General features: G+C 39.0%; 1 protein-coding gene across 2 annotated transcripts in view; it reads left to right on the forward strand.

The window, feature by feature from the left end:
- The window catches only part of CRTC3 (CREB regulated transcription coactivator 3), a 133,348-nt gene extending 118,797 nt beyond the window's left edge, over positions 1–14,551 (forward strand). For both annotated transcript variants that reach the window (XM_063448968.1, XM_063448969.1), the window contains 3 exons: positions 868–948; positions 1,524–1,731; positions 13,699–14,551. In XM_063448968.1, coding sequence (XP_063305038.1) covers positions 868–948; positions 1,524–1,731; positions 13,699–13,907 — 498 coding nt within the window. In that variant the 3' untranslated portion in view covers positions 13,908–14,551. The remainder of the gene's footprint in view (positions 1–867; positions 949–1,523; positions 1,732–13,698) is intronic.
- Positions 14,552–15,283: the final 732 nt, after the last annotated feature.

Below are 15,283 nucleotides of genomic sequence, written 5' to 3' on the forward strand. Positions count from 1 at the left end.
AGGCATTCGATAAAGTGATATGTTTCCTCTTGCTGCTAACACTGGATAAGGTGTTCTATGCTGCTCCCATTGCTTGGGCTTCCATAAATCTGTATATATTGGACCAGTTCACTCTAACAAATAGTAGCAAACATTGTTGCCGGCTTTCCTACAATACCGTAGCCCTTAAATAGTATTGGTTGAAATGCATCATCTTGTCATTATTCTAATGTAAACTATTAGTTATAAAGCATTTATTTATTAATATTTTAAGTAGATTGCTTGGGAATATATTTTATAATAAGGGATGAGGATGCATGAACTCGTCCTGTTGTTGACACCCTCATTGTAATACTTTATTTACATACTGCATGTATAAAAATAAAATAAAAAAATCTACAGTATCTAGAATGCGTTTTGCAATGATCAGGAAGTGGCTGAGACCTTTAACCTTATTGAGGACCTCCCTTTTATTTCAATATGGGTTCTAGCATGTCACATAGGGGCCTTTAATATGTACATTAGTTATTGGCTTTCATTTGAAGTAAAAAAACAAAAGGCATCAGACTACTGAATTGTAATGAAGTGGTCAGGGTGCAGTGGCCCTTGCTGGGTTAAACACACCTTTTAGTGCCACTTTTGCTGACAGCTTCTAGAGATGTTTCCCATGTGATAACAGTCAGGCTTGGATCTCAATCAAATGCTGCTCCTAGAGACCATTTACCTGGTGCAGCATAGCGATTAACTGCACATGCGCACTAGCTTTTCAATGCTTCCCTTTTTTCAATTGAAATCCATTCCTTCTTAATTACATATTTTGGAGCCTGTCGATGCTCATGCATGATGTATTTTACTGATTGTAACTACTTTTATTGTGTATATCCTCAGAATTCATTGAGTGGCTTTTTTGGAGATGCTTTCTTTGATCAGCAGCAACCTACAAGACAGGGGAGGCAAATGTGGCAGCAGGTTGGTTATTGCACACATTTTTAAACTGTAAAGTATTTTTTTCAAAATCAAACTTTTTGCTCCTATCTTTGTAATCCTGTCATCATTTACTTGTATATTTTCACTTTCTCATGTGCATGACGGTAAAATATGTCCGAATAAAACAAGGCGAAAAATAAATTGCTCAAAAGTAACTCATTGTTGAGGCCAATTTTCCTCTCAGCACGTTCCTCCTTGGCCAATGTCTATCTCCCTTGCCGGAAAGGGATGTAGGGCAGGGAGGACAGTAAGGGGGGGATAGGAGTAGCATGTGGTGGTGGTGGTATTGGCGGTTTATCAGCATGCTCTTGTTATGGTGTCAGATGCCAATATCTCACAGGATTTTGGTTAGCCAGCTTGGAACTTTTTGTTACGCCTTCGACAGCAGAGGCGTCTCTGTATGTGCAGCGTTTCATAGCAACTTTAAATCAGTGAAGAGGTCATGTTAGCGTTCATTGTTATTTTACTTCTTAAAGTACTGTGTGCAATAAAGATGTGCTTCTTTGAGGTGTTTATGTGACCAGGTGCTGACTCTTAATACTTTCCACCTGATACAGCAAGACCAGTATGACATGTTTGGAAGCCCAAGCAGTTCCCTTCCGAACAGCAATGCATTCTTGGATCCAAACATGAACCTCCAATACTCTCAGGCAGCAATGATGGGATTAGGAGGCAGTCATGGAAACCTACAAGATCCTTTCCAGCTAAGGGCAAATATGTTGTATTCCAACTGTGGAGGAAGTGTACCAAATATAATTTTGACCGGTAAGTCCCTCAAAAGCCATGTATACTTGCTCTTTTCAGCAATAATTGCTTTCAACAGACTATCTTACAGCCTTAAAGGGTTACCCCAACCCTTTTGAAAGGGGGATCTATTCTGTGTAAAATGCCTTCATAGAGAAGCCGGTGACTGGTCCCATTGGCCGGGCTCAGGCAGACCAGCAAGGGGAGAGAGGATTTCTCCCACTTCTTGAATGATGAGAAGCGGGAGGGTGGGAGGGGAGAGCTAGCTTCCGCTGCTGACGACAGATGTTTTTTATGCACAGAATTGATATTGGCAACTCAAAACGGAGTTCTTGCCTGCCAATGTAACGTGGTGCGGGTGCTATTTGCCTTCAGCATAGAATTACAATTTCTCAAGTAGAAACACTGCATATACATACTTCTTCCACCATGACCACTTCATATAGCACATTAAAGGGTTACTCCAACCTCCATAACCACTTCAGTGATTTGAATGATTATCTTTGTACATGGAGGGGACATGAAAATAATCATTGTCGATATCCTTAAAGGGACAGTATAGTCAGCAGAACAACTACAGCTTATTATAGTTGGTATGGTGAGTATAGTCAGTCCCTGCAGACTTTTGCTGTAAACACTGCATTTTAGAAAAAAGGCAGTATTTATATTCCAGCCTAGGAACACCTCTAGTGGTCACTCCTCAGACAGCCACTAGAGGTGCTTCCTGGGTCATTGCTGCACATGTTCTGCATGGAGACGCTGAACTTCACCCATAGAGATGCATTGATTCACACAGGCAGCCAGGCAGACAGACAGCCAGCCACAGTTCAGAGAAGGGCTACTAAACTGGTTCATGGATTGCAGGATAAAACTTAAAAGGAAAGGTTAAAGGATCTTAACATGTATAGCTTGGAGGAAAGACGAGACAGGGGGGATATGATAGAAACATATACATAAAGGGAATCAACACCGTAAAGGAGTAGACTATATTTAAAAGAAGAAAAACTACCACAATAGGAGGACATAGTCTTAAATTAGAGGGGCAAAGGTTTAAACATATCCGAAAGTATTCCTTTACTGAGAGGGTAGTGGATGCATGGAATAGCCTTCCAGCTGCAGTGGTAGAGGTTAACACAGCTAATGAGTTTAGGAAAGGGTGGGATAGGCATAAGGCTATCCTAGCTATAAGATAAGGCCAAGATAAGTATTTAGAAAATTGAGCAGACTAGATGGGCCAAATGGTGCTTATCTGCCATCACATTCTATGTCTCTAAGACAGACAGACACAGAGGGACAGGCAGGCAGACACAGAGAGACAGACAGACACACACACACACAGACAGAGCGAGAGAGACAGACACACACACACAGACACAGAGAGAGAGACAGACACACACAGACACAGAGAGAGAGAGAGACAGACACCCTCCTGTTTCCTACCTTTTAGGGGCAGGAGGGTGACTTTCCCTGGGGGGCTCAGCCTGATGGGTGTCAGGCGTAAGTTGGGAGGAGTGACTGGGGCAGTCCATTCCTCCCAGCTCTGACGTCATCTCAGGGGTCTAGTCGCGCTGTTAAAGTGCCGCAGTGCTGACTAGACCCCCTGGAAATTAATTGCCATCGGGTGGCCCTAGCAGCATGGGCCACCTGATGGACCCCTTCATTACGGCCACAGGTGTTAAAGCCGGCAGGCACCGTGATCGCAGGGGTCTGCTGGGCAGCCAGGCCCCCCACAGTGACGAGCCCGATCGCAGCTGCGACCCCTGTGACCGCGATAGTTCTGACCTTGTAGTGCAATATAATATGAGGGGACCCTTGTGCAGTTACTCAGTGAACTAAAGAAGATGGGAGTGTATTTTGATTAAAATCATGCTCAAAAATACATCCAGTCTGGACCCATGAGGAAGAAGAAATTAGTGTTTCATAGGAAGGTGTTAATGTGTTTTTCCAGATTATTTTTAGATTTCTTTTCTTTTCGTTAGCAAAATGTTTAGTTAGTTTTCTGCTGTAGTGCTTTATTTCATGGTTCTTAAAATTTAAATATTGTTTGAGTTATGCATAGAGTTTACCAGCAGTAAAAACACACGTTTATGTTTACTACACAAACTGTCAGATTACTGCATAAACCATGCATATACAGTCAGAAACTGCACATCTGATTTGAGAAGAAAAATCACATTGCAACAAATTAACAACACGTGAAAATGGACGTTGATTGCACACATGTAAACATTTTAGCCACTTTAATACTTTACCTGATTATCACAGACAACCTTCTTTCATCATTCTAATGCTAGTTAAGTGATGACTCATAAGCAGAGACTACTCAGCCTGACATGATATTCATACATAATACTGACTGTGCACATTGCATTTTGGGTGGATATACAGTGCAGGTTCATGTTATCAATTCCACTCACAGAATTCTCAAGCTCAGTACGGCATCATGTAACTCCACACAAGGCATTTTCTAAGACTCCTAAAGAAGACACTAGGCTCTATAACAATTTACAGAAATAAGGTATACAAATTATACCAAACAAGTGGAGCGCTCTAAACAGTAGAGGGGTTTACTCACCCCTTTGGTACAGTGACAGTCTTGAAAAACTTGAATGTACATATAAAAGGAAACAAGAGAAACAAAAATATAGTGCAGATGTTCCAAAATGGATAATTGGTAGTAAGTAATGACTGAAACCACTCACATGGACAGGAGCCTATATGGTATTGGCTCCGTAAAAGGATCCTTTATGCTTTTAGGGCAGCAACACACCCCTTTATCCCAGGTAGTGTCCCTCCAGGAGTATACAACGAGAAGAAAAGCAGAAAAACAACTGTGTAGAATTGCACATACTATAATGGTATTTTGAAATATAAATAGTTGTGCTCACCTTCTGCAGAGCCCTGAAATCCCGGCTCTGAGGTTGATAAACAATGTGCTACTTTAGAGGGGGAATAGCACTCTCCCCAATGGAGTTCCTGATGGCTATAAAGGACTTTGGACTAAAGTATAAAATAGTAAATAACATTTATTGTTAATACATTAAAAACAAAATAAATGGGTACTTAGAAAGTAAAAAGATCCAATAAAAGTCCAATAAAAAGTCCAGAATAATCAGCTAAACGCGTTTCACTCTATGAGCTTCCTCAGTAGCTGCATGATAGCCTCAGGAATCCTTCTTTTTAAATGTTTGAAAGTCCTTGTGGATCCTCCTCTTGAAGTCACATGGTGTGGAATTAATCACAAATTGGAAAACAGGTTACGCTCTACATTATATGTTACAAGAGAAAACATCTGTGGTTGAGAATTTCCATTTGTTGACAAAATTGTCAATCATCAGTGATGTTTAGTTACGTAATGTTCATTGGTAGTGACATAATTTTAAATATCCAATGGTGTGAATGGTTGGCGGAAGTGACATCACTAAGTGATATTGCCAACCATCTCCATCCTCCATTTTAAATGGTAACATGATTTTATATATCCAATGGTGTGAATGGTTGGCGGAAGTGACATCACTAAGTGATATTGCCAACCATCTCCATCCTCCATTTTAAATGGTAACATGATTTTGTATATCCAATGGTGTGAATGGTTGGCGGAAGTGACATCACTAAGTGATATTGCCAACCATCTCCATCCTCCATTTTAAATGGTAAAAAAAAAAAAAAAAAATACAATGGTGTGAATGGTTGGCGGAAGTGACATCACTAAGTGATATTGCCAACCATCTCCATCCTCCATTTTAAATGGTAACATGATTTTATATATCAAATGATGTGAATGGTTGGCGGAAGTGACATCACTAAATAATATTGCCAACCATCTCCATCCTCCATTTTAAATGGTAACATAATTTTAAATATCCAATGGTGTAAATGGTTGGCGGAAGTGACATCACTAAGTGATATTGCCAACCATCTCCATCCTCCATTTTAAATGGTGACCTAATTTAATGATGTGAAATTACACTTTGGTATAGATTTAAAGAAAATGGCATAATTCGAAATCAATGTTCAAACCATTGGGTTGTAGAGTACCAAGGTTGAACATCCATCTCATTTCCTGTTGGCCTAAAATTTGGTTGGAATCCCCCCCCCCTCCAATTTCCTAAAACTTTATAAATACCTATAAAAGACAGTCCCTTAGGATTACTTTTATGGGAGATCTTGAAATGGTTAGAAATACTATGTCCCTCATATCCTTTCTTGATGTTCCTAACATGTTCCTCTACCCTTGTATGTAAGTTACGTTTCGTGCGGCCTACATATTTTAGGCCGCATGGACATTCCAACATATAAATGACATTTTTAGAGTAACAAGTAATTAAACTTTTTATGTGGAACTCCTCATTGTTTTTTGCATTATTGAAATTTTCTATGTGTCTTTTCTTATTTCCAGTATTCTTACATGCTAGGCATATACCACATCCAAAGAAACCTTTTCTACAGTCAATCGGTTTTATATTACAATCTTTTCGAATGTGATTTCTCACTAGTAATTTTTTCATATTGGGAGCTCCTCTAAAGGTTAGTTTAGGTTTTTCTGACAGAATGACGGTTAGAGCAGGGTCTTCCCTTAGAATTGGCCAATGCTTATTACCGTATATACTCGAGTATAAGCCGATCCGAATATAAGCCGAGGCCCCTAATTTTACCCCAAAAAACTGGGAAAAATGATTGACTCGAGTATAAGACTAGGGTGGGAAATGCAGCAGCTACTGGTAAATTTCAAAAATAAAAATAGATACCAATAAAATTACAATAATTGAGGCATCAGTAGGTTAAAGGTTTTTGAATATTTATTTCAAAGAAAAACAATATGGTATCAACAATAACTTTAACAGTACAAAAACCAACTAAAGCTAAAACAGCTAAAAGAGTTAAAATCCTTCAAAACTGGATTCCTCATCATCTGTATGTCCAAACAGAGCTTCAACTGTAGCTGGTGTGAGGTTATCAGCGTAGACATTGTCATCATCACTGAGTTCGCAGTCATCACCATCACTGCTGTCCTCATACAAAGCGCTGTCTTCACTGCCATCCATAGCATTACTAATGCCACATTTCTTGAAGGCGCGTTGCACCATGTCCTCTGGAATCTCTTCCCATGCATCACGAACCCATGTTGCTATCAATTCTATGTCGGGCTTCATCAGATTTCCAACTTTTGTCAGTCGGGGTTGACCAGATGACATCCATTCATGCCACCTCTTTCGCACACGGTCTTTGAAAGGTTTATTTAAACACACATCTAGGGGCTGCAATACAGATGTAAGCCCACCTGGAATAACGGCCAAAGTAACTTGAGATGACTTTGCCAATTTTTTTATGTCATCAGATGTGTGGGCTCTGAACATATCCCAAACTAGCAATGATGGTTTTTTCTTTAAGGCTGCTCCTGGTCGTCCGTTCCAAATTTCTTCCAGCCATTTTTTTGTTCCGTCTTCATCCATCCAGCCTTTAACATGTGCGCGCACTGTAATTCGTGGTGGGAATTTGACCTTTTTAGGCAAGGTCTTTCTTTTAAAAATAATGACAGGCCGTAGCTTAGTTCCATTAGCCAAACATGACAGAACAACTGTGAAATGGTTTTTTTCATTTCCTGTGGTTCTGAGTAAAATAGTTTTTTCTCCCAAACTTGCCACAGTTCTGTTGCTTGGAAGATCAAAGGTCATAGGTGTTTCATCCATATTCCCAATATCTCCCAGGTCATAGTTATGGATCCTTCTTTGTTTTATGATGAATGAATGGAATGACATCACTTTTTCATCAAGGTCTTTTGGCAACTTCTGGGAAATCTTTGTTCTTTGCCGCAAACATAGGGCAAACCTAGTCATGAAGCGGGTACACCATCCTGCTGATGCAACAAAATTTTCAATGCCTGGTGCTTTTAATTTTTCATCTTTAGCCATTTGAAGGGCACGTAAGCGAATTCCCATGCGTGTTACGCAGTAACCATTTTGACGACACTCCATAACCCATTTATTCAATTCAGTCTCTAGAGCCCCATATGAAGTCGTTAAACCACGTCGAGCTTTTTTTGCCTTTGGAATCTTTTCCAAGTCAGCTTTCATTTTCCGCCACTCCCTCACTTGTTTTTCGCCAACACAAAATTCCCTACTTGCAATACTGTTATTGCTTTCTTCTGCTCTTGACACAACCTTGAGCTTGAAACCAGCTTCGTATGACCTGCGTTTTTGTTTTGGTCCGGGATTAGAAGTACTGGGATCCATTCTTAACAGGATAAAAAAAAAGACTTTGAAAAAGAATGCCAACTAAGTTTGCATAGAGCAGCCTGTGTTGGGGCTCATACTATACACGCAGTGTTACTGCATGCGCTGCGTTACGGCCGGCGTGCAGGAGAAAAGAAGAGCGGTGATATCAACAGTCATTGGACCACCCACAGAGGCTGTAGAGGATGAGTGGGAGACACTGGAGAACACCCACACTGCACCGGAGAACCGGTAAGTGGGACCAGTGGCCCCTCCGTCCCTCCTTCTTACCCCCCCGACAGACAATAACACACACACATACAGAGACACACACACATACAAAGACACATACATACAGGCACACACACATACAGGTACACATACAAAGACACACACATACAGGCACACATACAAAGACACACACATACAGACACACACATACAGACACACACACACATACAAAGACACATACAGACAGATCGACACAGTCAGACACACACAAGCCATACATACAAAGGCACACATACAAACAGACAGGCACACATACATATTACAGACAGACAGACACATACATACAAACACACACACACTCACACACACACACACACACTTAATATTAAATATACCGTAGATAATATTTAAGTCACCCTCCTGTTGCCTACCTTTTAGGTGCAAAAGGGTGACTCAGGTTGATGGGAGTCTGACTCCAATTTCTGACTCCCTGTATATAATGCAGTGTGTGCATTATATATACACACACACACACACACACTCTGCATTATATACAGAGTGTGTGTGTATATAATGCACACACTCTGCATTAAATACAGGGAGTCAGAAAAGGGAGTCAGACTCCCATCAATCTGAGTCACCCTCTTGCACCTAAAATGCAGAGTGTGTGTATATAATGCACACACTCTACATTATATACACACATTTGAATTTTATGTGCAAGAGGGTGACTCAGATTGATGGGAGTCTGACTCCCTTTTCTGTCTCCCTGTATTTAATGCAGAGTGTGTGCATTATATACACACACACTCTGCATTAACTACAGGGAGTTAGAAAAGGGAGTCAGACTCCCATCAATCTGGGCATTTATTTGTTTATTTATTTTTATAATTAAATATTTTACAGTGTTTTTTTTTTGTTGTTGTTCCCCCCTCCCTACTTCATACTTGGCCAGGGAGGGGGGGCTGTCCGGTGGGAGGGGGGCTGTCCGGGGGTGGGGGGGCTGTCCGGGGGGCGGGGGGGCTGTCCGGGGGGAGGGGAGGCTGTGCAGGGGAAGGGCACTTACTGCCGGTGGAAATCTCGCGGTCTGCTCCCAGTGTAAATCTCGCGGCCCGCGTGTCTCGCGAGATTTACACTGGGAGCTTTGCAGAGGAGCCGCGCGGACGTGCTGGGAGCTGACCGGAGCTGCTGTAAAGGTAAGTAACAGCTTCTCCGGCCCCCAACATGTCATGGTCTGTATTATGGCAATGTAAGTTGCCATAATACAGACCTAGACTCGAGTATAAGACGAGGGGGCTTTTTGAGCACAAAAATATGTGCCAAAAAACTCGTCTTATACTCGAGTATATACGGTAATTATTCTTCTGAATTGATCATTTCCATGGCTATAATTACAAATAATTGGTATTGTGGCATTAGATTCTATCTTATTCTTTTTTGTATTCTTCAATAAGTTATCTCTTTTTATTATTGATACTTCGTTAAGTGCATTTGACAAAACATCTTGTTTATAACCTTTTTCAAGGAAATTATTTTCCAATTTTTGTGCCTGTTTAATGAATTCTACTTCCTCAGTGCAATTTCTTTTAATTCTAATAAATTGTGATTTAGGGATTCCCTTTAACCAGGGTGTAAAATGACAGCTTGTGGTGTAAATAAAACTATTAACATCTACCCGTTTAAAATGGGTGCTTGTTTTTATCTTATTGTCTTCTACATAAATATTAAGATCCAAAAAATTTACTTTAAGTTTACTAATATCTGTGGATAAAATGATACCCCAATTATTGGAGTTAAGTGAATTTATAAAACTAGTTAAAGATTCCTCCGTGCCTTCCCAAATAAAGAATAGATCATCTATATAACGGCGATAGGTAACGAGACCCGCTGCCCAGCCGGCCCCATAATGGACAAACTGGAGCTCCCAGTATGCCATAAATAAATTGGCATAGCTAGGCGCGAATCTCGTTCCCATCGCCGTTCCACATGCCTGGAGATAAAAGTTGCCATCGTACCAAAAATAATTGCTTGTCAAAATTAGAAGGATCCCTTCCATAATAAAATTAATTTGATCAATTGAGAAATCGTTAGATTGCTCTAAAAAATGTCTCGTGGCAGTGCAACCTCTATCATGTTCAATAATGGTGTAGAGGGAACTAACGTCTGCGGTTACTAGGAAACAATTTTAAAATGGAGGATGGAGATGGTTGGCAATATCACTTAGTGATGTCACTTCCGCCAACCATTTACACCATTGGATATTTAAAATTATGTTACCATTTAAAATGGAGGATGGAGATGGTTGGCAATATTATTTAGTGATGTCACTTCCGCCAACCATTCACATCATTTGATATATAAAATCATGTTACCATTTAAAATGGAGGATGGAGATGGTTGGCAATATCACTTAGTGATGTCACTTCCGCCAACCATCCACACCATTGGATATATAAAATCATGTTACCTTTTAAAATGGAGGATGGAGATGGTTGGAAATATCACTCAGTGATGTCACTTCCGCCAACCATTCACACCATTGGATATATAAAATCATGTTACCATTTAAAATGGAGGATGGAGATGGTTGGCAATATCACTTAGTGATGTCACTTCCGCCAACCATTCACACCATTGTATTTTTTTTTTTTTTTTTTTTACCATTTAAAATGGAGGATGGAGATGGTTGGCAATATCACTTAGTGATGTCACTTCCGCCAACCATTTACACCATTGGATATTTAAAATTATGTTACCATTTAAAATGGAGGATGGAGATGGTTGGCAATATTATTTAGTGATGTCACTTCCGCCAACCATTCACATCATTTGATATATAAAATCATGTTACCATTTAAAATGGAGGATGGAGATGGTTGGCAATATCACTTAGTGATGTCACTTCCGCCAACCATCCACACCATTGGATATATAAAATCATGTTACCTTTTAAAATGGAGGATGGAGATGGTTGGAAATATCACTCAGTGATGTCACTTCCGCCAACCATTCACACCATTGGATATATAAAATCATGTTACCATTTAAAATGGAGGATGGAGATGGTTGGCAATATCACTTAGTGATGTCACTTCCGCCAACCATTCACACCATTGTATTTTTTTTTTTTTATTTTTTTTTTTTTTTTACCATTTAAAATGGAGGATGGAGATGGTTGGCAATATCACTTAGCGATGTCACTTCCGCCAACCATTTACACCATTGGATATTTAAAATTATGTTACCATTTAAAATGGAGGATGGAGATGGTTGGCAATATTATTTAGTGATGTCACTTCCGCCAACCATTCACATAATTTGATATATAAAATCATGTTACCATTTAAAATGGAGGATGGAGATGGTTGGCAATATCACTTAGTGATGTCACTTCCGCCAACCATTCACACCATTGGATATATAAAATCGTTACCTTTTAAAATGGAGGATGGAGATGGTTGGAAATATCACTCAGTGATGTCACTTCCGCCAACCATTCACACCATTGGATATATAAAATCATGTTACCATTTAAAATGGAGGATGGAGATGGTTGGCAATATCACTTAGTGATGTCACTTCCGCCAACCATTCACACCATTGGATATATAAAATCATGTTACCATTTAAAATGGAGGATGGAGATGGTTGGCAATATCACTCAGTGATGTCACTTCCGCCAACCATTCACACCATTGTATTTTTTTTTTTTTTTTTTTTTTTACCATTTAAAATGGAGGATGGAGATGGTTGGCAATATCACTTAGTGATGTCACTTCCGCCAACCATTCACACCATTGGATATACAAAATCATGTTACCATTTAAAATGGAGGATGGAGATGGTTGGCAATATCACTTAGTGATGTCACTTCCGCCAACCATTCACACCATTGGATATATAAAATCATGTTACCATTTAAAATGGAGGATGGAGATGGTTGGCAATATCACTCAGTGATGTCACTTCCGCCAACCATTCACACCATTGGATATTTAAAATTATGTCACTACCAATGAACATTACGTAACTAAACATCACTGATGATTGACAATTTTGTCAACAAATGGAAATTCTCAACCACAGATGTTTTCTCTTGTAACATATAATGTAGAGCGTAACCTGTTTTCCAATTTGTGATTAATTCCACACCATGTGACTTCAAGAGGAGGATCCACAAGGACTTTCAAACATTTAAAAAGAAGGATTCCTGAGGCTATCATGCAGCTACTGAGGAAGCTCATAGAGTGAAACGCGTTTAGCTGATTATTCTGGACTTTTTATTGGACTTTTATTGGATCTTTTTACTTTCTAAGTACCCATTTATTTTGTTTTTAATGTATTAACAATAAATGTTATTTACTATTTTATACTTTAGTCCAAAGTCCTTTATAGCCATCAGGAACTCCATTGGGGAGAGTGCTATTCCCCCTCTAAAGTAGCACATTGTTTATCAACCTCAGAGCCGGGATTTCAGGGCTCTGCAGAAGGTGAGCACAACTATTTATATTTCAAAATACCATTATAGTATGTGCAATTCTACACAGTTGTTTTTCTGCTTTTCTTCTCGTTGTATACTCCTGGAGGGACACTACCTGGGATAAAGGGGTGTGTTGCTGCCCTAAAAGCATAAAGGATCCTTTTACGGAGCCAATACCATATAGGCTCCTGTCCATGTGAGTGGTTTCAGTCATTACTTACTACCAATTATCCATTTTGGAACATCTGCACTATATTTTTGTTTCTCTTGTTTCCTTTTATATGTACATTCAAGTTTTTCAAGACTGTCACTGTACCAAAGGGGTGAGTAAACCCCTCTACTGTTTAGAGCGCTCCACTTGTTTGGTATAATTTGTATACCTTATTTCTGTATATTTGTTTTTTATTGTGGGTAAGGGGTATTCCACTTTTAGTGTTGAGCAGCTTTTACATTTTGGGCACTGTAAAGAAACACTTTCTATCTCTTTATTGAGGTAGTTTTCTCTATTTTTATTTCTATAACAATTTAATCTAATTGATGTGGTTCTAGTGCCTGGAGTCTTCTGGCTTATTTTAAATATTAAACCATTTTTAAGCAGTTAAACACTAAATCGAGTTTTGGCCAACGACAGCCCAGCCCGCCTCATCCCTCCTAAAAGTATGAGCAATGCAGAGATTGCAAACTTCCCTAGTTATAACCATTCATACAAGAAACGAACAGCTGTGTGATAGGCTTAAAAAAGTAGTCAACTGACACTCCAGTCAGAGACATGTAAAGCTTCCTAATTAGCCCAAACATCACAGAGGTGGGTTGGGCTTCTGGGGACTCTCATTTAGCATTAAAACATAAAAAAAACGGTTCAACGCTAAATGGTATGATGGAGCCAGGGGGCATCCGACACTATAATCACTGCAATAAGATGAAGCAGATACAGTTTATTTGAAAGCAAGACATTTATTATAAGCATACCTAAATGGGTAGAGCTTTGGCTTTATATATAAATTATAAAGCATAAATCCTAAAAGTAATGTTTTTTTATTTTATTTATGCTTTCTTTTTTTTTAGATGACTCAAGCAGTAGTTTATCAAGAGATATTAGCAATGCAGTGGCTGGAGTGTCTGAGATGGGTTTTGATGCTGATAATGCATTTCCATTGGATGATGATCTGAAAATTGGACCTCTGAGCTTGGATGGGCTGAGCATGTTAAGTGACCCAGATATGGTTCTTACTGATCCTTCCATAGAGGACAGTTTTCGTTCAGACAAGCTGTGATTCAGACTTTATGCAGAGTACAGACTGCTTCACCACTTCTTCAAGAAGCGAAATAAATATGCTCCAGACAAAAAGGACACGTCATGCAGTTTACCAGCCTCGTTCACTAGATTCAAACCTATCTACAGGTTCTTTGGATACAGACAAGTCAGAGTTCCTGATATTTGGAATGATTTGACAGTTGGATATCATCTTAACTAGAAATTGCATTAAAAACTAAACCAGATGCTCTTGAAATAGCAGCTGAAATCTTTTACCTTTTTAAAATGGTAATATGGAATTGCCTTAATTTTTTAATGTTTATACAGACCTGCAACTCCTTGGGAAACCATATTATGCATATATTTGAGTTTCCAATGGTAGAAATATTGACTATCATTAATACACAATGAAGATTTGCTATACAGACTGAAACCACTGACCTCAATGAGTGCTAATGAATATTTCAATAACAAGGCATAAAAAAATCAATTTCCCATGGATTGTCACCAACCTTTCTTAAGATGTGGTGTTAAAGCATACCAAATTACCAAATTTAAATACAGTAAGCCAATACCTGTGCAAAGAAAAGCCTGTGCCTTAGTAGTAGAGACTTTCCTCAGATTTAATTTAATGCCTGTGCGTGTATGTATGTGTCTGTGCGTGTATGTGTATATATATATATATATATATATATATATATATATATATATATATATATATATATATATATATATATATATATATATATATATATATATATATATATATATACATACACACATTTATTTGTGTGTGTGTCCCTTGCAAAAATTGCCCAGCCTGTTTTACTGGCCAGATGTAACTTTTTGCTTGCACTATTTGAAGATAATCATTGATCATTTAATGCAGCAATAATAAGTCCTGTACTCCAGCTGCATGGGATTTGCTGTTCAAGAGCATGCAGAGAGCTAGAAGGGTAACTATGTCTTGCTTCGTGTAAATGGGTATGGAGAACATTGTAAAAACTAGCTCCTGCTAATTATAGCTACTTGGGGCAACTGATCCTTTGACAGTCTAACTTTTAAATTCCTGGACTATTAAAAGGACTCCTGATTCACCCTGCTTATTTTATATTTACATTGTGCTAAACAATGTATGCCTTGGATGGTTCTAAATCTGGCAACAGCGATTTTCCAAGATCTGTCTATTATAATGTGTCTCGGAATGTTATGCTGTCCTATGCTGCATGAGACGCAAGCAGGCACGGGGTCATTTTATTTTTTTAATGTAACTACTAGCATGTACTTTAGCTAACTGTTATAGTAGCAACATGTTTAGTTGAATGTTATTAGCAGACTAATATAGAACTCAATTGCTTTTTAACTGTTGGCTCTTTTTTGAACAGCTTACCATGA

This window comes from Pelobates fuscus, chromosome 3 (genome assembly GCF_036172605.1).
Source record: "Pelobates fuscus isolate aPelFus1 chromosome 3, aPelFus1.pri, whole genome shotgun sequence".
NCBI lineage: Eukaryota > Metazoa > Chordata > Amphibia > Anura > Pelobatidae > Pelobates > Pelobates fuscus.